We start from the raw sequence: 23,986 nt of genomic DNA on the forward strand, positions 1-23,986 counted from the left end.
CCTAGCTCAAGGTTTTAGATTTGCAGCCAACAGAATGTTTTATTTCTGTGCAGTGTCTGTTTAAAAAAATAATAATAATAAATTCAGTTGGTTCCCAACAGTCCAAATATGGAATTTCACATAATCTTAATCCCCAGGTTTCTTTAACATTTTAGGTCATGTGATTCACTGGTTTGAATTCCAACATGGCAGCAGTTGACCTGAGTTTAGCATTGTGTAAGAGTTGCATGAGCCATAAACTCTCCATTTCTCTACATCTTCCATCATTTCTTACTGTTTCATGTTTCTCACTTTCTTTACCTATGATATTTGTAGGCATTTAAGTATGTGACCCTTGCTAACTTATTGGTCCATATGCAGAGCCTTTTTAAAATTTTTGTAGTTTGTAATCGGTTGTGATATAGGAAAGTAACACTAATTAGGATAAACTAAGTTGTTTTTTAAAAATCCTTGAATTGGGCTAGCATTGCCATCAGGGGTCGTCAAACTTTTTATAAAAACCGCCCACTTTTGCAGTGCTGGTAGACCTGGTCCCTACCACCCACTAGTGGGTGTTCCAGCTTTCATGATGGGCCAATCGTGACGCTGTTTGGTTGCACAGTAGGGACCAGGTTGACCAGCACTGCAAAAGTGGGCGGTTTTTATAAAAAGTTTGACGACCCCTGCTAGATACAGTATATATAGATGTGAATATCAACTTTTTTACTCAATGCATTTAATAAGGATTCCCCTAGAGTTTAGTAGTTTCTGTAAGAAGAAAGTTGGTGAATTCAGTGAACTTTTTTAAGGTCCTAATTTTGTTAAGTGATGATATAACTATTAGAGTTAATGATTTCTTAAATATATACCACTAAATGCATCTGTTTAACATCTTTCTGTGTCATTAGGCCCTTGGGGTACTCATTTATACTTACTAAATATTTTGGGGTCTCCTCTAATACTTTCTGACTCCCCTGTGACTGGGCAGTGTGAACAGTTCTGGCTAAATGGTTGTAGATATAAATGAATATGTCATTTCCAGGCCAATTATTTAATTGCTAGTGTAAGACCTTCCAGAGCCCTCTTATCTTCTGCTGCCACTAACTGTATTTCATATAGTAGAACAATTTTACAGAGCAGAGCTCTTCACTGAACAACCAGTAATATAGTCAGGTAAAGTGAGCAAGAAATAAATGTTTGTTGTTTGGAGCTAGAGATTTTTGAGTTATTAACGCAACTTAACCCAGCCTATCTGACCAATACTACAATGTACCAAAAAAGTGAAGAAATAATGATGTAATTTACTAATTAATTAAAGGCAACTATGTTAAAATGTGTATCTTGCTAGCTATTAGAAGATTATTTTTAGTCTTTAGGATAACTCTTATTTATAAGTGTGTCATCAAAAGTCTTAATTCTTAGAAATTGCTACTCTGAGAATACACACAGGAAATATTACCAGATCATTGAACACAGAGTCAGCACAGTGTTATGTACATAAAAATAGTCAGAAGATAATAAAGCCTTATGGAGAATTCCGCTTGTTATCAAAGGGGTGTGTATGTGTCTTGGAGCTATAAGTTTTTAGGCAGCTTTGCTAAGTAGATAATAGATACTTGTGACATAACACAATTTTGTGAGATAATCTTGATGCAGAAGGACCCTTAGATATTATGTAATGCAGTCTCCTTTATAGATGTTATATAAGATGAAATAGTGTGTTTGAATTACCTACTATGTACATTATTTTTAGGTTTTAAAATGATACTGATTTCCCTTTCCCAGCTATTACTTTTTTAGCTCTCTTTGCTGACATTTGTTTTCCTTTTGCCTCCTTCATTATATTTAATCCGTATAATAATTTTAAGAAGCAGACATTTCTCTACCATTTTACAGTTGTGGAGAGTGAAGCAAAGTAATCTGCCCAAGGTCATGTAGCTAAGTAGCAGAGCTGGGATTTGAACCTTCTGTTGACTCTAATAGCCCATGTTGTTTCCACTAATGTCTTAAGAAGTGTATTTAAGATTATTACACAAATGCAGAGAATGTTTTTGCTTTGTGAATCTAATTCATTAAAGTTAGATTCATCAGAGGGACAGGAAACCCAAAGCAACAGTGGTATAAAAAGGTAGAAGTTTATTCTTCTCTGTTGTTATAAAAGTCTTGAGGTAAGCATATAGGGTTGGTTTAAAGGCTCTGTCTTGCATAACATTAGGGACTTAGGCTTCCTTTTTATATATTACTCCACTATCCTTAAACACATGATTTTTATTTTATAATTCAAAATATCAGCTCCTGTTCCAACAGTCTACCTAACACGAAGCAAAAATGGTGAAGAAGCTCCCCTTCCTAGAACCTTTCCCAGAAGTCATACCAAGACAATTCTGTTTATATCCCATTGGCCAAAACCTAGTCAGAAGGCCAATTCAGCAGTAAGGGAGGCTGAGAAATATGGGCTGTAACCTAGATGTTATCTGCTCAACTAAAAGTCCTAGGGTCTGTCAACAGAAGAGGTAAATAGATTTGGGGTAATAACAATTTCTGTCACAGCAAATGTAATCAATTTTGTTCCAAATTATTTATTCATAGATATTTTTTGAATTACATACCACTGAGTGAAAGTGCTAGGTTAGTATTTTACTTTAAAATATTGTTGGCAAAATAAATGAGAAGAGTATTGCTGTCTCACATAGCAAAGAATAATGATTAGTAAATTATACCTGTGAATTCATTTGGGAATCTAAAAAGTAGAATTCAATTTCGAGGCTTTTCCTCTTTTTTCACTTCCACCATTTGTGGGTCATAATACCTAATTGGTATGCATGTAATTTTTCTAGTGCATATGAGTTAGTGATTTACCTAACTTCTGTAAGGACTTCTATTCATCTTGACAGAAGACCCTTTTGCTTATTTATAACTTAAATAATCTATTAAAGTACTTGATATTTATGCTGTTATTGTCAACATGAGTTATTCAGAAGTAGTTTCTATCTCTGTTTTACTACCTTAATAATTTTTTTTTATATTTAAGGAATAGGAACATTTATTTAGGAGGGATTCCATTTCTCTTAGTTATGGTAATAATCTTAAAATGAAAATCACAGTTGCATGCCTTTGTAAACATGATCAAATTACCAACTGTTAATTTAACAAAGTATAAAATTCTAGCAAATATGCCAGTTTAAAAAATAGAATAAAACTATCAATTCAGTATTAGGTTTATTTTATGGGGTAGTAAAAGATGCTATATTTTTCAGAGTCAGCCAGTACCTTTGAAAATTTTTGTGCCACACAACCCCAGTATATTAGGTATAATGAAAAATATGTGAAACTTTTGAAATCAAGTTCTAACTTAAGGTAATTCATGACTTAGGACAGGGGTCAGGAACCTACGGCTTGCATCTGGCTCACAGACAAATCTTTAATAAAAAAGATAACGTTAAAAATATAAAACATTCTCATGTATTATAATCCGTTCATTTCCTACCGCTCATGTTCATGGTGGTTGGAGCCAATCACAGCTGTCCTCCGGGACAACACCAAATTTTTATTGGATAATGCATAACGTACATGGGTCGTTGTATGGCTCTCACAAATTACATTTTAAAATATGTGGCATTCATGGCTCTCTCAGCCAAAAAGGTTCCCGACCCCTGACGTAGGAGCTGTTTATAAACTAATGCCCTTATTTGATTATAGGTTTCACTTGAGTTTTCTGTAACATAAATGAGCTATTAAAGAACACCTGTGGAAATTAAAGTATGTTTTTATATAATTCTGTTCTTTATTGGTCTTAAACAAAAACACCTATGAATTATTTAATAATTAGCTCATTAGGTTTTTTATGGTATCAACAGATAGGCAGCATTTTAAACTTGAGGCAGTTTCATATTGAGGTAATTGAACAACAGTGTTCTTGGTTTTCCATATTGAAAGTGGTTTGAAAACAGGAGTGAAACCATTATATTTGAAGTTAAATAAGTCTTTTGAACTAATAGTTTGAGTTGTTAAAGTTCTTAAACAGTCTTGGTTATGCTGGTGCAGTGATAATCACTGTTGAAGCAGGATCCAAAGAAAGAATATGTATGTATTTTAAGATTTGCACTTACATTTTTATGATGAAGAGTTACCCCATAGATTAGGTTTTTGTTTTTATTTTTCCCTTTTCCCAGTTTTTCACATTACTCTGCTTTGCTTATTTTTTTTTTAATTTTAGATTATTCTCTAATTCAGTTGCTTTCAACCCTGATTATATGTCCTTAACAGTGGAGCTTTTTCAAAATTCAAGGTGCTTTTGGGTGTTGAGTAGCTTAAATCTGACTCAAACTGGCTTAAACAATAAGAAAACTTATCTTGCATAACAAGTTTTGTCTCAAGTTAATTCCCCTCACGGGTCTAGGATGGCTGCCTAACATAAATAATGCAACATTTATCCTTGTTTGTATCTGCTAGGAGAAAGGAGAGAAGGATCTCCCACTCTTACTCAGAAGCCAAAAAGCAAGCTGCTGCTTGTATCTCCATGGGCCACGTTGGTTTAGGCCTGCTCATCCTTGAGGGTTATGGAATTACTGTAAATAGCCAGACTATTCATGTGTGTTGGTGGGTATTATGAAGTCAGTCACAGTGTCCACTTTATAGGAAATACAGTGTGGATTTATGTGTGTTTTTACAAAGTCTACAGGTGATTCAGTGTACAACTAGGATTGAATACTGCTGCACTTCCCAGTTCAAAAAATAATAAAGAGGCCCTGGCTGGTTGGCTCAGCAGTGGAGCGTTGGCACAGCATGTGGAAGTCCTGGGTCCGATTCCTGGTCAGGGTGCTCAGGAGAAGTGACAATCTGCTTCTCCACCCTTCCCCTCTCTCTCCCTCTCCTCTCTCTCTCACTCTCTCTCCCCTCTCCACTCTTCCCCTCTCCTCATTTCCATTCGTCTCCCTCTCCTTCTCCCTCTCCCTCTCTCCCTCTCCCTTCTCTCTTCCTCCCCCTCTGTCTTCCTCCCCCCCTCTCCCTCTCCTCCCTCCTCTCTCCCCTATCTCTCTCTTCTCTCTTCTTTCCTCTCCTCTCCTTTCTCCTCTTCTCTCTCCCCTTTCTCCCTCTTTCCCTCTCCCATTCTCTCTTTTCTTTCTTCTCTCTCCTCTCTTCTCTCTTTTCTCTCTTCTCTCTCTTTCTCTCCTGCAGCCATGGTTCAAATGGTTTGAGCAAGTTGGCCCTGGGTACTGAGGAGGGTTCCATGGCCTGCCTCAAGTGCTAGCCTGACTTGGTTGCTGAGCAACAGAGCAGTGGTCCCAGATGGGCAGAGCATTGCCCGGTAGGAGGCTTGCCAGGTGAATCCCCATCAGGGAGCGTGTGGCAGTCTGTCTCTGCCTCCCCACCTCTCACTTACTTTAAAAAATGAAAATAATAATAAGAAAGGAAAAACACATTCCCCCTCCCATTTTCCAGTGGAACAAAGGAGTTTGGATTAGTTTACCTTCTTTATTTCTGCTCAAGAGCCTGTAGTTTTGTTTATCCTTAGTTAAGCTTGGTTAAGGCTCTAGAGTAAAGTAATTGTTAGTTAATGATAAGGAAAATTTAGAATCATAATTGTCATTTAAATTTACTAACCAATCATGTGATATATGTATAGCCAATTTCTAATGACATGGCCCCTGTTAAGAGATACTTTAGTTATGTGGTATCTAGCAAATGAGTTAACTCAGAGCACAATGTTAAAAAGAAGCATTTTAATTATTTGAAATAAACTTGTCCAGCAATCTCATTTACCTTACCATTAAGAAGCAGAAGTGGCCCTGGCTGGTTGGCTCAGTAGATCGAGTATTGGCCTGGCATATGGACGTCCTAGGTTCAATTCCCAGTCAGAGCACACAGGAGAAGCAGCCATCTGCCTCTCTACCTACTCCCTCTCCTCCGACCTCCCCCCTTTCCCCTTTCTCCCTCTCCCTCTCCCCCTTTCTCTCACTCTTTCCCTTTGGCAGCCAGTTGCTCAGTTGGTTCCATCATAGGCCTGGCACTGAGGATAGCTCAGTTGGTCTGAGCTTCACCCTAGGCACTGAGGATAGTTCAGTTGATTTAATCATCAACCCAAGACAGGAGTTGCTGGTTGGATCCTGGTCAGAACACACATGCAGGAATCTGTCTCACTATTTCCCCTTCTCTCACTTAAAAAAAAAAAAAAAAAAGAAGTGGAAGTGGAAGCAATAAAGACTTCTAATCAGCATTACATATATAGTTCTGAAACCCACCCGTGTACTTTATTCTTGGTTAGGTCTCCTAAGTAAGGTCTTATTTGGTGCCTGTTTACCCTTATCTTTAACAAAGATGTACTGGGCATGCTATTTCTTTGGTTTATTAGAGGAAAGAGTCTGTAATTAGGCTTATGGACAGCTAAAAGAAGTGACAGCTAACAACATGATAGCATGAAGGGAGGGGGGAAAATCTATAAATTGCAAGTGTAACACAAGAAACCCAACAGTTTAGCACAGCTTTGTGCTGAGAAAAAAAAAAGAATCCTCAGAGCCTCATATTACAAAACAGTAAATTAATTTCATGATTATCTTAAAATCAAGAAAGGGTAGCATTATTTTAAGGGTATTCTTTTGAAGGCTAAATTTACTTTAGAAATGTTTTCATTTAGAATGATTAAAATTAAAATTGTTTTGACATCAGTTTGTGGGTATACCACATAAAAACCTGGATAATTTGTAATTGTTTAAAAAAATACTCTTCAGTTCTAACATGAAGAGTTTTTCCTTTTGGTTTCAGTTAATCATTTATGTGACCCAAGGCAATGATGGAAAAATATTTTGGCGCCATCTGCTGTTCTTTAATATGACTTTTTACCCATCTAAAGTGCAAAAATAATGGAGATTTTTTAAAGGTCTGCTAGAGCTACCTTATGTTTTCTGTATTTGCAACTACGAGGGCTCTCTTCCTTGTAATTTTGGTGGTAATAGACTTGTCTAAAAAATATTTTCATTCAGTGCCTCTTGAGTTCCTAAAGACTTCCTTCTCTAGCTTCCTATATCTTCCCTTGAAAGCTCCTGAACAAGACATTCACTGTACTCCCTACTTACCTTTTACTGTGATTTTTATGTCCCTTCTCCTTTCTGAACACGTTTTTCATCTTTCATAGTCTGTTCATATCTTATTCTCAAGACCCATTTCTGTCCATTCTATGAAATCTTCCCCTATATTTCCGAACTGCATTTACTTTTATTTGTACTGCTTTTCTATATATAAATTACTTGCACTACAGAGAAAACATTTTATATTCATAAAATATTAGTATAAAATATATATGAATGTAAATTATATTCATAGTCTCTAATTGTCTCACATGATCTGGTACTCTAGCATAGTGAGATAGATAGATAAATAGATAGATAGATAGATAGATAGATAGATAGATAGATAGACTGGAGCAATTTATATACTGATTTTGTAATCTTTAGATAACAGATTTGCATGCACAATTAGGTATGAAGACTTAGAAATCTGATGCCCTAATTAAAAGAACTGTGTGCAAAGTAAAGATGAATGGTGAACTTTGAGTAAAGTGAATGAATTTCTTAGCATCAATAGCTTGATGTCTATTTTTTTGGCTGCCCAAAGCTTATCCTACTATTTATCAGATTTAAATATTATTTATTTCTGCTGTGATGATTTACTTATAGCATTTCCTCAGCCACCTCAGCTCAGTATAACTTTAAACCACATACTAAAACTTAATTTTATTTTTCCTCAACTGTGAATAATATCTATAGATTCAGTCTTTGTGAGATGATGATACCATGGTCTTGTCTTTTGCCACTAAGCTGTTTCAATTCTATATTTTCATTATCAAAGTTAATAACACTTATATTGTTAATGAAATATTTTTCAGTGATTTATATGTAGGTTGATTCTAGATGTTAAAAAATAATAGCCATGTTCATGTTGTTATGGATATAGAGATATTTTCTCTGAAAAGCCAAATATGTACTATATTTTCTTTTGTTACCTAATATTATTTCTTTCTCAGTATTATTTCTGATTGTTCTCTTGGATTGAAAGAAATTTTTTCTTAATTTATTGATTTTAGAGAAAGAGGAAGGGAGAGAGTGAGAGACAGACTCATTGATCTGTTCCTGTGTGTGCCCTGACTGGGGATCAAACCAGCAACCTCTGTGATTCAGAACAATGCTCTGAGCTATCCGGCAAAAGCTCTATTGGATTTTTTAATACATTTCACATATTGCCTTTATCATGTCCTCAACTTTTTCTAAACTTCCTACTATATAACCTATTGGTTTTTGGGTTTTTCCCCAGGAAATTTTATTCCTACAGCCCTGTGGAGTCTTGTTTCAGTCTCTGGGCCTGCCTCACACCCTTTATCTTGGAATTTCTTTTTTTGTTGTTTTCCTGTGATGATTTCATTAATTACTATATCCCAGATCTTCCTAGTTTTGTTGAAATATGTCCTTAAGTAAGCAATAACTTTCTAAGTCTGTAAGTCTCTCCGTGTCTGGAATATTATTCTGCCTTCACTCTTTTTTCATGGTCTGATGAGGAGACATGACTTCCTTTTATTGATCTACAGTGAATGCTATTGTTTTTAGATCCACATATAGTATAACTGATAACCTTTATTGTAATTACATTTTCAGAATTCAAAGCTTCTCTGAGGTTTTGAGGGAACTTAACAGCTCTCTTCTCTTTTGTAGCCTTGAACATGCTTTACTAGGCATTAGCTTCCTCTACCTTGTTTTTTTTGTATCCTTAGTCTTTAAATATTATTGATATTTACAGTAAAAAAAATAAGGTACTCATGAGAATACAAAGGGTCTGATTTATATATTGTTGTGGTTTAGTATAAAATGTTAGCTGATTAACAATTTGAATAAAATAAGATATGGAAAAGTAAGGTTTTTTAAAATTATTTAAACATTTTCAAAAGCATGGTATTCTTGCCCTGGCCGGTTGGCTCAGCGGTAGAGCGTCGGCCTAGCGTGCGGAGGACCCGGGTTCGATTCCCGGCCAGGGCACATAGGAGAAGCGCCCATTTGCTTCTCCACCCCTCCGCCGCGCTTTCCTCTCTGTCTCTCTCTTCCCCTCCCGCAGCCAAGGCTCCATTGGAGCAAAAGATGGCCCGGGCGCTGGGCATGGCTCTGTGGCCTCTGCCTCAGGCGCTAGAGTGGCTCTGGTCGCAATATGGCGACGCCCAGGATGGGCAGAGCATCGCCCCCTGGGGGGCAGAGCACTGCCCCTGGTGGGCGTGCCGGGTGGATCCCGGTCGGGCGCATGCGGGAGTCTGTCTGACTGTCACTCCCTGTTTCCAGCTTCAGAAAAATGAAAAAGAAAAAAAAAAAAAAAAAAAAAAAGCATGGTATTCTTTTATATACTAATATACTTTTAATAATAAGTGTATCTGGTAGTATTTAGCGTAACTAATATGTATTTAGATGCACAGTGGTTAAAAGTGTAGGGTTCTGGAGCTAGACTTCCTCTGCTACTTAATACTATGACCTGGGGCAAGATGCTTAACCTCTCAGCCTAGTTTCCTCGTCTATAAAATAGGAGTAATAATATGTTCCTCATAGAGTTGATACAAGGATTCATTGAGTTAGTACATATATAAACACTTGACACACTAATGCCTGTACTTTTAAGTTTTCTGTTTTTAGGTGTAGTAGTAGTACTAGTACTCGTCCTGTTATTCCAAGTACTATCATTATCATCATTATTTGTATTGATATAATAAACTTTTTAAAGTCACTCTAATTTCTTTTTGTAATAAATAAATAAATAATGTTGTGCTTGGAGTCTATTGACCTAAAAATTATTTTGCTACCGTTTACTAGATTTCTAACCTTCAGCATTTTACTGAACCTTAATGGGCCTCAGTAAATAGGCCTAATAATTTTTTCTTGTCAAGTAATCTCTTCATTTATAAAATATTATTGGAACCATGTAGCCCCAGAAATTACAGTCTAACTATGTAACTAGGGAAGAAAGAAAAATGATGTTCAGCCTATCCCCTCCTTTCTCTCCCTTCCCTTTCTCTCTGTTTATTTTCCTTCCTTCAAAACATATACTGCTGACAAAAATTAGGGGATATTTCAAAATGAATGTGAAGCAATAAAATATCTCCTAATTTTTGTGAGCAGTATAGTTTCTGGGATGAATTCACATCAGAGATTAAGCATTTAATGTTTGTAAGAGTACAAAAAAAAAAAGAGTAGCCTTATTCTCATTTTAATCTTCATGCTCTACCCTCCTAGTCTTGGCTCGTCATTCCCCATAAAACTGAACTAATAAGAGGCATTTCTAAAATTTTCTAAATTTCATGTGAGTATAAAATTAGGCACAGGCTAAGTTGTTTTCTCTTAAACCATGGGCATATGTGGATTTGTGTGTCCTGTTTTATATTTATACTTCCTTAATATCTGTGAGTGTCTTTAGTATGGTACTGTATTGCTTTATTATTTGTTCACGTTTGGTTTCCCTTCTAGACCAAGTCCTGGAATGTCAGATATTTATGTTTTTAATGAGTAGCAAATGACTTATATGAATCTTAGGTTAGCCTAGAATTAGATTTGTCTTAATTGTTGATTTGAGGCCATAGTTATTCTGATCTTGAATTACTTACGTACTTGATAACTCTGGTCAAGTAGCATTTACTTTGGATATGATGCTACTTTTGAATTACATTATTGTTCAGTCAAACTTAAAAATCCTTCAAATTTATGAATTTTAAGGTTTATGGAAGTTACTAACTTTAAAAATAATTTTTTCTTTTTTGACAAAGTAGAAAAGAATACTTATATTATTGTGAATTTTCTCACTTTAGGAAATACTGAAAATGCAAAACTGGAGGTAAAAATATGAGACTAGAAGAAAGAATTTTAAAATGTTCCATTTTGGAGATGAGGTTATTCTATACTCTTCCTTTCTCTAAAAGCAACAGGAAAAAAAATATCTTAGAATGTGGTATGAGCAGGAAAGAATGAAAATAAAGCTAAACTATTCCCAGAGGATGTTAATCCTTGAATTAGGAGTTGTCAGTTAGTTTTCTTTTATTTCTCATCAAGCTAGAGTTATGAATTCTTGTCAATTATGGGACCTACAGACATTTTTATATATGATATTACTAATTTTAACATCAGTAGATAACAGTTATTTTTATATTATATGGCTGTTTCTCAAGAGTTGGATGGCACACCTACCATGAAACATCATATTGTACTATATGTAAATGATGATAGCTAATAACACTTTCTGATTCTACAGTACCTTTTCAGAATGACAAATTCTCTTAATTCTTTTATCTTCAACCCAAATCACTCACTGAAACTTGAGACTCATATACATATTTAGTTTTGCTAAGAATCTCCATGTGCATGTTCTTCGGGTACTATAAAACTTAAAATCCAAACCTAAACTCATCTTTTTTTAGTTCTCCCCATCCCTGTCTTGCTCACAAAGGTCTCCGCCTTAATAAATGGTACCACCATCTATTGGAGTGCCCACATTAATATAATTCTTGGCTCATCCTGTTCTCTCCCCCACCCATATATATAATACATTCTGTCACCAAGTTTATTGAATTTACCTTGTAATTATACCTCAAATCTCCATTCTTTTAAAAAAAAAAAATTTCCCATTGATTTGAGAGAGAGAGAGAGAAGGAAGCATCAATTCATTTTACTTAGTTTTTCCATTTAGTTGTGCACTCATTGATGACTTCTTGTTCATTCTCTCACCAGGGGGTCGAACCCACGACCTCTCGTGTGCCAGGTCAATGCTTCATCCACTGATCCACCTGGCCAGGGCCTTCATTCTTCCATTTTTATTACCATAGATCAAAGTCATGTTTATCTCTCAGTTATAATAACTACAGTATTCTCCTAACTGGTTTTCCACCACCTGTACCATTCATTTCCAATTGTTTTTATATTGTTCAGATAGTCTTCTTAAAACACAAACTTTTCATTGTTCTATTTAAAACCCTTTGATGGCTATTCTTGCCCTTCAAGATAAAATATAAATTCTTTTTTTCTTTTTTCTTTTTTTTAACAGAGTCAGGGAGAGGGACAGATTGGAAGGGAGAGAGATGAGAAGCATCAGTTCTTTGTTACGGCATCTTAGTTGTTCATTGATTGCTTGTTTATTGATTGCTTTCTCATATATGCCTTGACTGGGGGGCTACAGCAGAACGAGTGACCCCTTGCTCAAGCCAGCGACCTTGGGCTCAAGCAAGTGACCTTAGGCTTCAAGCCAGTGACCTTTGGGCTCAAGCCAGCGACCGTGGTGTCATGTCTATGATCCCACACTCAAACGAGCAACCCCGTGCTCAAGCTGGTGAGCCTACGCTCAAGCCAGATGAGCCTGCGCTCAAGCCGGCAACCTCAGAGTTCTGAACCTGGTTCGATGCTCTATCCACTGCATTACTGCCTGGTCAGGCAAAATTTAAATTCTTTAAAGCAGGGGTCTCAAACTCGCGGCCCGTGCAGCCTGCCGAACAATTTTGTGCGGCCCGCAGACTAATCCACGAAGTTCAAGAAAAGTGTTGCGTAACAGTTGCCTTTTGTAGACCTAGTGCAGCCTACCGAATGGCTGTGATCTTGCTCTGCGGCCCACATGCTGAGTTGAGTTTGAGACCCCTGCTTTAAAGTGTTCGTAGTACCCTTTATAATCTGGCCCCTGCTACATCAATCAGCCACACAGAGCAACTTGTAGTTGCTTGAGACAGACCTATGTTGAAGGTGAGTACTTTCAGATTGGCATACGTACTACTCCTGCTTGACTAACTTCCAGTTATCATTCATCTCAGCTTGGACTTTTTTCAGGAAACCTTCACTCATATGCCAATATCATCTAAGATTGGATTACATGTTCTTGTGTGTTCCCATAGTACCTTCTGCCTATCCCTATTACAATGTGTGACATAATATATCACTTGACTGACTGTCTCTCCCAAGCTCTTGAAGGACAAATACAATATTCTGTTTGGTTGTTGTTTCACTGGTACCTCATATGTACACAACAAATTCATTCATTTATTCTTTATTCATTGATGAATATTTGTTGAATACAGTTTAAGGCAATTTAGAATGAATTTGTTTAAATTTCCTCTGTTGAACTGAAGCCTTGTTTAATTTTTCAGTGTAGTTCTTTATAATACCAGGGATTTAGCTTCTGAAGATTTTTCAGTCGTCAAAGTGTAAATATATTTTCTTTGACCAGTCTTAGATAATCCCTATAGTTCATGTTGTGGTAAAAATTAAGCAAAAGTGTTTGTGTATAAGTGCATGTGTGTATGTATGTATATATAAAGAATAACTGAATACATTAGTGGAAATATATAATCTCCTAAATAATTAAATTTTTTAGCATTTGTAATTATAAATAACACAATTAGAAACATCTGATCATAGCCAAGTCAAGCTTTTAAACAGCAGATTTTTACAGTGACTTTACTTCTGGACTCCCTACCTTAACATCTTTAAGTAAATTTTTAAAAGTAAAAATATTTAAGCTTTAAATAAAATACTTAAACAGCATTTAGAATAAATTTTTGTCTTGATTTCAGTTTATTTGTAGGGTTTTTTTTTAGTTTGGGTAGTTTTAGCTGTGGTAGTTTTCAGCTGTGTTAGAAACAGTTGCCAAGTGTGGTTCTTTACGCTGTGAGACTGGAAGCTGTTTCTAGGCACAGTTACTAGCACATATTCCAATCTGATCTGTGGCTATGGGTAAGTAATGTGGAATATGTGTAATATTTGTAGGGGTAAAAACTTCTGTAAGTTAAATTTCAGAAAACCACCCTCTCACTTTAGAGTAGTCTATACCCTTCACTGTATAGACTTTAAACCCCAGCCCGTCAATAGTACAGTCTTTTGTAAATCTTTAAGAGAGTTATAAGAGCATGTAAAAATGAAGATATTCTGCTAACTTCAGAATGTATGGAATTTTTTGTTCTTGAAATGAATCCTAATGTAAATTTCAGTGCTATTTAGTATCAAAAATTTCAAAGATGTGTGTGTATATATGTGTGTTAGTATGTGTGACAGAGGGACAGATGGGACATGCAGGAAGGTAGAAAGCTGAGAAGCATCAATTCTTCGTTGAGGCACCTTAGTTTTTCATTGATTGCTTTCTCATATGTGCCTTGACCAGGGTCTACAGCAGAGCTAGTGACCCCTTGCTCAAGCCAGTGACCATGAGGTCATGTCTATGATCTCACACTCAAGCCAGCATGCTCAAGCTAGTGATCCCGCACTCAAGCCAGAGACCTTGGGGTTTCAAACCTGGGTCCTCTGTGTCCCAGTCTGATGCTCTATCCATTGTGCCACTGACTGATCAGGCAAAGATTCTTTTTCAGTTAAGAAAGCATGCTTTCTCCAGAAACCTTTGTTTTCTACTTTAGTTCCTAGTAATAGTTGAAGACTAATACATTTTTATAGGACCTCTAGTCAAATGTAAAAAGTCTAAAATAAGTTTTGATGTATGTATATATGTGTGTATAGTATCCATTTAAATTGCATAATACTTATGTATTTGAGGGCCGATAAGAATTTAGTAAAGGAGTGTATGTGTGTGCACGCACATGTGTGCACACATGCCCACACTGTCCATTTAGGATAGCCACTCCACATGTAATTGTTGAGCACTTGAAATATGGCTTGTCAGAATTTGAGGTATGCTGTGTTAAAAATACATAGTGTTTTCTAAGATTAGTAGGAAAATATAATGTAAAATATCTCAAAATTGTATATTAATTACATGTTGAAATGACAAATTTTCTATATAGTAGGTTAAATTATATTAAAATTTCTTTACCTTCTAGAAAATTAAAAATTTCAAAATAGTGGATTGCATCCTGTTTCCATTATTGAAGGTATTTATTTGGTTGCCTGACCAGGTGGTGGTGCAGTAGATAAGAGCATTGACCAGGGACAATGAAGACCCAGGTTCCAATTCCCAAGGTTGCTGGCTTGAGTGTAGGCTCATCTGGCTTGAGCACAGGCTTACCAGCTTGAGTGTGGGGTCACTGACTCAACTGGAGGCACCCTCCCCATCAAGGCACATATGAGAAAGTAATCAATGAACAATTAAAGTGCTGCAGCTTAGGAGTTGTTGCTTCTCATTTCTCTCCCTTCCTGTCTGTCTCTCTCTCTCTCCTTTGCTTAAAAGAAAAAGGCTGAAAATCTTCCTGTAAGTTATGGTTGAAATAGGATATTTTGATGTTCAGAGTTATTAGTCTTGTATTACAGCCTGACATTGAAATATTAACACTCTCATGTCCCTTGTAAAAGTAAAAGCTGTAAAGTTAAAAATTTTTAACAAAATATTATGTTAGGGTTTATTTTTAGACTTGGTCATTGGAACAAATCAAAACTAATCCTTCATGATATCTTGGTTCTTGGTTTAGTGCCAGATCAGCCACCATGGATTATTTAACAAACATTTTTTTGTTTGCTTCATATATACCAAATCTATCTTGGGGACTACTTCTCCATAATTTTATAAAGGAACAAAATATATTGATATTTATGTAAATGAATTTGTGAAGTTGGAGATAGGAAGAGGTGAAGCAGTTCCTGTCTGGGTTATTTTCTGCGAAGTAATATTTAAGTCATTATAGCCCACTACCAGTGATGGTTTCTGGGAAATAGTCTTTGAATTGAGTAAAATTAAAGGTCTCCATAAATGAGAATCAGTAAGTATTGAATACTTACTGGGCACTGAGCTAAACACTGAGGAATAATATAAAAGAGGGAGTTATATATAAAAGTTTTATATATAATATAAAACGTGCCCTCAGTTTAAAATTGTTTTAGGAAAATAGGGCATATACCAAAAAAGTAAAAACATCCAGCAGCTATGATATGATAAAGAATATAAAGAATATATGGTATATATACAGTACCACAGTAGTTCAAAATATGAAGAAAACACCTAATGACTAGAGTTTTTTTTTTTACTTTTTTCTTCTTACAATAATGGCCAAGTGATCTTTTCAGAATGACCCCTTTGTAAATATACTGCTCACAAAAATTAGGAAATATTTCTAAATGAATATGAATCTGTAAAGTATCCCCTAATTTTTGTGAGCAGTGTACCTTCTGCACTCTACCTTATAGTCAGTGGTAATTTGTTATGATAACTACAATATAGAGAAATTTAGCACAGATTCTTTACCTCAGCACAAGTAAAAGTTTAATACAATACATTTATAACTGAGCTTCGAATGTATTAGAAGAGGACAGAGTTTATAAATGGGAAGTTGAGGTTACTGTAGCGTACATGATTCAAATCATGTAGCTTCATTTTTTGGGGTATGAACTTTAGGTTGCAGCTAAATTAGCCAACACCTGCTCTTTCCTATTACCTCTGAATTTCTTTTCAGTCTTTAATATTTTCTGTGTTGATGAGAACAAAAGGAGGATTCTGGGGTGAGTGGATATATAATAAAAATGTCTATAGATTTTCAACAGGAGTTCGAGTAAAGTGAAAGAGAAAGGATTGTATGAGATGAAAAGTTTGAGAATGTACTTTAAAGTGTTTTAAAAACTGACTGGCTCACTGACTGATTACTCACAGCCTGATAAACCAAGTTGAAATGTGATGCAAAACAAGAGCAATACTAAATACATAGCTAAACCCTAAGGAAGAAAGAAAGTGAGGGAAATTCCCAGGTTCAGAAATGAGAGAAATCAAATCAAAGCAGTAAAAGGGAGGTGGTGCTGCTATATAAAATAGCACAAGGACCTTTTGGTGCTAGATATATGTCCTAATGGGTATGGGGTGGAATTTTAGTGTACACATGGGGATAGGAACTCTGTGGCCTTCAGCCTTTCCAAAATATAGCTAGCACTAAGACTGGGGCATGCAGGCTAGAACCTGAAACAGCTTTTCTAATTGTGCTTAGATTTTTTAACGTGTCCAATGATAAAAACAATCTAAAAGAGAATATATAATAAGTCTGTAAAATGATTAAAAGAATAAAAAAAGGAAATGAAGTGTGTTCAGACAAGTATGAAAAAGAAACAATAAAATTCTAAAAAGAAAACCAAAGCAACTTTTGAAATTAAAAATATAATCATAGAAATCAGCATTAGAAGGGTTAAATAACAGATTAAATAGCTATTCTTGCTTTGGCTAAAAAGGAAAGAAAATCTAGCAATAAATGCTAAATATCAAATGTAATGACCCAAAAGTAAAAATTGAAAATACAGGGTTAAAAAAATACTAGGCTGATACAAAACAAAACTAAAAGATGTTAGGGAAATATTACCAGCCAAGAATAGATTTCTAAGGCAAAAAGCATTATTAAGCGTAATGATGAAAGGAGTAGTTCACCAGGAGGAAATAATAGCCTTGAACCTTTACTTGAAAATAGCATATCAAAGCATATAAAGCAAAAATTTACAAACTAAAAATACATGGACTACTACAGATACAGTGGAAAGTTTTAAAGGAAATTTCCTTCAAAAGACAATAGACAAAATGAGACCACCACTGCCACCACCAACAAAAATAAAGGTATAGAATAGTTGAACACACAATTAACACACTTGATATTTCAGATGTATCTAAACTTTACGCTAAAAAATAGAATATAGATATTCCTTTCAAGCACACATGAAACATTTATAGAAATTAACCATGTACTAAACTATAAAGGGATGACTCCACAAATACCCAGGCATGTTACAATGCACAATGGCTATCAAGTACATAGAAAACTTTTTGATTTTCCAAGTTTTGTTTAAAAGTAATTTTAATAATAATTTATTTCTTTTTTTAATTTTAGTGAGAGGAGGGGAGGCAGAGAGACAGACTCCTGCATGCACCCTGACCAGGATCCACCTCAGCAAGCCCACTGGGGGTGATGCTCTGCCCATCTGGGGCAACTGAGTTTGTTTGTTGTTTTTTAGTACCTTGGGTAGAGGCCATGAAGCCATCCTCAGCTCTGGAGGCCCACTCTCTGGAACCAATGGAGTCATGGCTGCAGGAGGGGATGGGGAGGAAGGGTAGAGAAGCAAATGGTTGCTTCTCCTGTGTGTCCTGATCAGGAATCGAACCCAGGACACCCACACACTGGGCTGATGCTCTACTACTGAGCCAATCAGCCAGGGCTAAAATAATAATTAAATGAAATAAATAGCTAAAATATTGATTGAACACTTAATGTGAGCCAGGCATAGTGTTGAGTGTTTTGCATATGTTACTCTATTACATACTTTCAGCAACCCTGGGAAGTACAAGATACTGTTATCATTTTTAATAGTAGAGAAAATTTAAGCTTAAAAATGTTAATTTGCCCAAAGTCTTCTGTTGACAAAACCTCTTTTTTTTTTTAATGTTACACTGTTACAACCCTTATTTTAAATAAAAAACACCTTTGTTATAATAAAATATAGCAAGGTAGAGAAACTCAAAAGAAATATATAGCTTACTGAATTATTATTAAAGTTTAGAATTAATTATGTCTGACTTGTGATGGGCAGCGGATAAAGCATAGACCTGGAACGCTGAGGTCACTGGTTTGAAATCCTGGACTTGCCTGATCAAGGCACATGGGAGTTAATGCTTCCTGCTCCTCCCTCTTTTCCTCCCTCCCTCTAAAATTAATAAATAAATAAAAAGTTTAGAATTATTACTAAGGTTAGGATTGTAATACCAACAGCACAAAAAATAGAACTTTGCCAGCCGCAGCAGAGCCTTTTATGTCAGTGGTCCCAACCTTTTTTGGGCCACGGACCGGTTTAATGTCAGAAAATATTTTCACGGACCGACCTTTAGGGTGGGACGGATAAATGCACAAAATAAAATTATGCTACCGGTGTAAAAACTGTGGTATTTTTAAATATAATTGTCGAATTTACGAGACAAGCGTCAAGAGTGAATCTTAGACGGATGTAACAGGGAATCTGGTCATTTTTAAAAAATAAAACATCATTCAGACTTAAATATAAATAAAACGGAAATAATGTAAGTTATTTATTCTTTCTCTGCAGACCGGTATCAAATGGCCTGCGGCCCAGGGGTTGGGGACCACTGTTTTATGTGACCCATTTTAATCATACCCCATCCTTCTCCTCAAAAAGCATTTATGTAGTAATCCTTTTCTAATTATTTTTAAATAATTTTAATACCAAAGTGTACTTTTTTAAACAGTATACTTTAGTTTCTCTTACTTTTTCCCCACTGATTTCCCATACAATTTATTTGTTGACGAAACTGGTATAGCTTTACTTTACAGAGTTTCTTACAGGTTTGATCTGACTCAGATTTGATGTTTCTGTTAAAGCTTTTTAGGCAATGGTATGTTCTTTCATCAGGAGATGTATAATGTCTGATTGTTCTCTGTGATATTATGGAACTATTGATACTCAGTGGTTAAATCCATTAACTCTTGGTTAAATCCATTAACTCTTTTAGAGATTGTAAATTTTATTTCTGGTTTTCTTTTTTTATATAATAATAGTTTTTCAATTTTATTAAGGCATGGTTAGTTTTTTTTATTGATTGATTGATTTTAGAAGGGCAGGGGTGGGGGAACTATTCATTTGTTGTTCCATTTACTTGTGCATTCATTGGTTGCTTCCCATATGTGTCCTGACCAGGGATCAAACCCACAACCTTGGTGTTTTGAGGACAACCCTCTGAGCTACTCAGCCAGGGATTATTTCTTTTTAGTTATTGCTGGAATATTTCTCTGGAGAAGCTTCCCCTCATCTCATACTTGGTTACCTGGTGATTCAGTTTATATAAGAAAAGAACAAATATTTGATTATTTCCTGTTATTTTCCAATTTTCAAAATGATGAGTTGATTTTCACTAGCATCTTTGAAACTATTTTTTTTTTTAAGTATCATACACTCATGGATTTAAATATATCTCTTTGTTCATTCCATTTATTCTTACTGATGCTCAAATTGTCCCATCTTTGGCCAGTGGGTGGCACCCTACCATCATGGAGTTTATATTTCAATAAATATATACACATGTAAGATTAAAGATAGCTTCTTATCAGTCGACATATATAGAACTACTTTATATTTTGTAATGACCACATAATAGTCTGTGCTATTGTAGAGCTAGACCATGGTTTAACTCTTATTGATGAACATTTGGTTAACTTTTTAGTACTAGAAACAGTATGCAATAAAAATCTTGGTATATTCTACTTTGCCCCTATAATGTGGATATAGCTATAGAATCAATTCCTAGAAATTGAATCATTAAGTAATAATTGATAATCTGCTATGAAAAAATATCTCATAGTTTCTATTAGCATTTCATTTCCAGTTTCTTAATTCTGAATTGTATGTTCATGTCCTTGCCTTGGCCCAATTTTCTATTGAATTATCAATTTTTTTCCTAATGATTTGTAGATACTCATATAATAAGGAAATTATTACCTTTCTGTGACTTTGACATGTGTTGCAAATATTTTTTCCTAATTGGGTTGCTTCTTTTGAATGGTGATGGTGTTTATTTTCCAAGCAGAATTTTTGAATTTGTTACATATTGCTCAAACTTACTAGTTCTTTTAAAAACACTCCAAACTTAAAAAAGAGTTACCACTACAGAACAAAGTGTTTCTTTTTTTCCTTACCTCTTCCAGAGTAAGTTGCCAACCTATTGTCCTGTCACCTCCTGATTTCCTATAAACCAGGTGTTCTCCTAAATAACCATACTACAGCTATAAAAATCAGAAAGTTAACATTGACACATTACTGTCTTCTAAACTGTAGACTCCCTCCACCCCCTTTAAGTTTCACTATTGGTCCTAATAGCAGCCTTTTAGTGAACGGATCCAGTTCAGAACCACACATTGCATTTAGTTTCTATTATCTTTTCAGTATACCTTCAGTCTGGAATGGTTTCTCAGACTTTCATGACTTTGACAATTTTAAAGATGATTTAAAACAAACAAATTTGGTTTGTCTGATGTCTCATTACAACTAGATTTAGGCTATGCATCCTTATCAGGAATATCATAGATATGGTGCTATGATCTTGTATGCTATCAGGTAGCACACTGTTTCAGTTTGTCCTATTAATGATGATGTTCATTTTGATCACTTGATGAGGCAGTGTCTGATTGGCATCTCTACTATAGAGTTACTGTTTTTCCCTTTCTACTTAATAAGTTTTTGTGGGAGAAGTACTTTAAACATCCCATTCCTTATCAAACTTTCAATTTATTTATTTATTTATTTATAGCAGTGTGAATTTATGGGTTGCTGTTAATTCAATGGGTTATAATCCCTTTACTATCATGAATTTTAATGCTCTAACAATTTTGTTGGGTGACCATTCAGGCTGTCTTCTGTGTCCTTTAGGCATGTCCTCATCATTCTTTTAGCACTTTCTTGTTTCTACCACAGTATATTCTAGTGTCATCTAGTATTTCCCTCAACCTGTAGTCAGCAGTTTTTCCAAGGAGCCTTTATTTCTCTTACAGAAAATATTACTCAGAAGCCAAGCTCCAAATGCTACTCATGCTCATTGGCATTGGAGCGGTACTGCTTCTAGGCTCTCTCAGTGGACTAACCTAGGGAATATATACACATAAATGCATCCAAACATTTACATAGATATTTATTTCTATATCTATTAAAAATCCTGAGGTTCATGTTGATACCTTCAGCTGTAGTCTAACAACATAGAGTTTGTTCTAGTTTTCTCTTTTTTTATATTTTAACTCTTCACTGTATCAAGCTTCCATTAGCCAGACAGTATCAAGCTTCCATTAGCCTATTTAATTATTTGGTCAGTTCTTCTATTGCATATAACTAGTCTTCCAAAGCCACCATCCTGTGGTGTATAATGCTCTGCTGTGCATAATGCTCTTCTCTCCCTGCTCTGTCTGGCTCTTCATTCCAGGACACCCTGACCTCCATGCAGACTTCCTCCTTTTCCCTCTTGAGCTTCAGCACCCTGTCCCAGATCATGCTCTGTGTGGATGCCCATTTCCTCCTACTTGGTATCTGATATCCTGTACCAAGCTGTGCCTCTCCATGGACATCCTCCTGATCCTGCTTTGACTCTGACACTCCTTGCCAAGCTGTCCTTCCCATCCCTCTTGAGCTCTAACCATGTGTAGTATTCCTCCCCTTCCCAAGACCCTCATCAAGTGAACATCCTCCTCACCTTTTTTTTTTAAATGCCTTCCAAATTTTGTATCATAACTTGAAAAAGCCTCTCTACTTTAACAGTATAAAAAATATTTTCTGGGTTTTTTTTTTGTATTTAAATATATGATGTATTTTGGAATTTATTTTGAAGTAAGAAATTAAGTAGAAAGCCACCATTTCTTTCAGATGGTTATCACCCAGTTAGCTTATATCCCACTACCACCCAAAATTTTAGAAAGTGTTTTAAAAGTTTACTGCATCGGAGAGCTTTATTTCTAATAGGCATAATTTTTCATATTGCTTTTGTTTCTAACAGATGATGATGTACCTGCAGATATGGTTGCAGAAGAATCAGGTCCTGGTGCACAAAATAGTCCTTACCAACTTCGTAGAAAAACCCTTTTGCCGAAAAGAACAGCGTGTCCTACAAAGAGCAGTATGGAGGTAAATTAAATGAAACTGCTTTCATTTTTGTAATGAAAGAATTGTTAGGAAACAAACAGAAAAGGGAATGTTACCTTTTTTTTAGAAATAATGATTATGTATGGTAAAAATATTTGCTTAGTTTTCATTTTGTTTTTGAAGGGTGCCTCAACTTCAACTACAGAAAACTTTGGTCACCGTGCGAAACGTGCAAGAGTATCTGGAAAATCACAAGATCTGGCAGGTATTTCCTATGGGAAAGCTAAGCAATAGGGTCAATTAATTTTTTTAATTTTCTGTGATACCAAAATAATAAAATTAAGTTAAATGTACTTAGTATTACATTTGGATTTGAGAACGTGATTATATAGATTAAACATGACAACTCTAACCTCTCCTTCTTTAACTTTGTTATATAAAAACTACCTTTTATATTTTTTTTTCACCAGTTCTAGAAATGGTACATAATAGCTGAAGGAGAATACTTAAGTCAAAGAAAAAAAAATAAATGTGTGTCATCTATGAAAGCAAAATGTTTATAAAATGATTGCCATTACAAAATAAAAGCAACTTGTTAGATAAAATGAAAATTATGCTTTTTATATAATGGAGAAGTCATTACTAACACAATAAATAAATTGTTTGTATTTTGTTTGTTAATCTCTTTATAGCAGCACCTGCTGAACAGTATCTTCAGGAGAAACTGCCAGATGAAGTGGTTCTAAAAATCTTCTCTTACTTGCTGGAACAGGATCTTTGTAGAGCAGCTTGTGTATGTAAACGCTTCAGTGAGCTTGCTAATGATCCAATTTTGTGGTAAGTGAACATTTATTTCTTATTATCTTGGGTTATATTATTTGCTGCCCAAAATGCTAACGATGGATGAGAAATTGAAGTGTGAGAGTTCGTGATTGCAATTAAAAGAAGAACAAAATTAGATTGCTTAATTCTGTTACTAATTTACCATAAATGAGAGTTGTCAATTAGATAGTATATATAAAATAGTAAATGAAGTGCCTTCTCTGCTATTTATTATCAGTTAATAACAACTGAGTGATTATATGAAATACTTTTCCTTTAATTGCTTTTTTAAAACAGAACTAAGTCTGATTTAAAACAGCTAATTAATTAAATTTTACAGTTTAGTGAGAATGTGGCTTCTTTGCATCACTTTTGAAAAATATGTGCACAGTTGTATTCATGACCTTAAAATATGCATGCCTTTTGACCCAGCAATTTCACTTCTGAAAATTTTTTTGCCTTATATACAAATTTTTCATAATGGCATAGGTAATAGTAGGGGGAAATTAGAAATTATGTCTAGCAATGTGGAAGTGAACTGAGTGAGCACAATGTGTAATGTCTGTTTGGAAGGTTGGAGTATAGTCATGAACAGTGATTTCTACAGTTTTGTGTGGTTTTTTAAATTTTATTTATTTATTTTGTGACAGAGA

General features: G+C 35.2%; 1 protein-coding gene across 1 annotated transcript in view; it reads left to right on the forward strand.

The window, feature by feature from the left end:
- Positions 1–23,986, forward strand: part of FBXO11 (F-box protein 11) — a 91,764-nt gene that overhangs the window by 43,840 nt on the left and 23,938 nt on the right. The window contains exons 2-4 of the mRNA XM_066378320.1: positions 22,426–22,553; positions 22,695–22,776; positions 23,204–23,348. Coding sequence (XP_066234417.1) covers positions 22,426–22,553; positions 22,695–22,776; positions 23,204–23,348 — 355 coding nt within the window. The remainder of the gene's footprint in view (positions 1–22,425; positions 22,554–22,694; positions 22,777–23,203; positions 23,349–23,986) is intronic.

Source organism: Saccopteryx leptura, chromosome 3 (genome assembly GCF_036850995.1).
Source record: "Saccopteryx leptura isolate mSacLep1 chromosome 3, mSacLep1_pri_phased_curated, whole genome shotgun sequence".
Classification (NCBI taxonomy): Eukaryota; Metazoa; Chordata; class Mammalia; order Chiroptera; family Emballonuridae; genus Saccopteryx; species Saccopteryx leptura.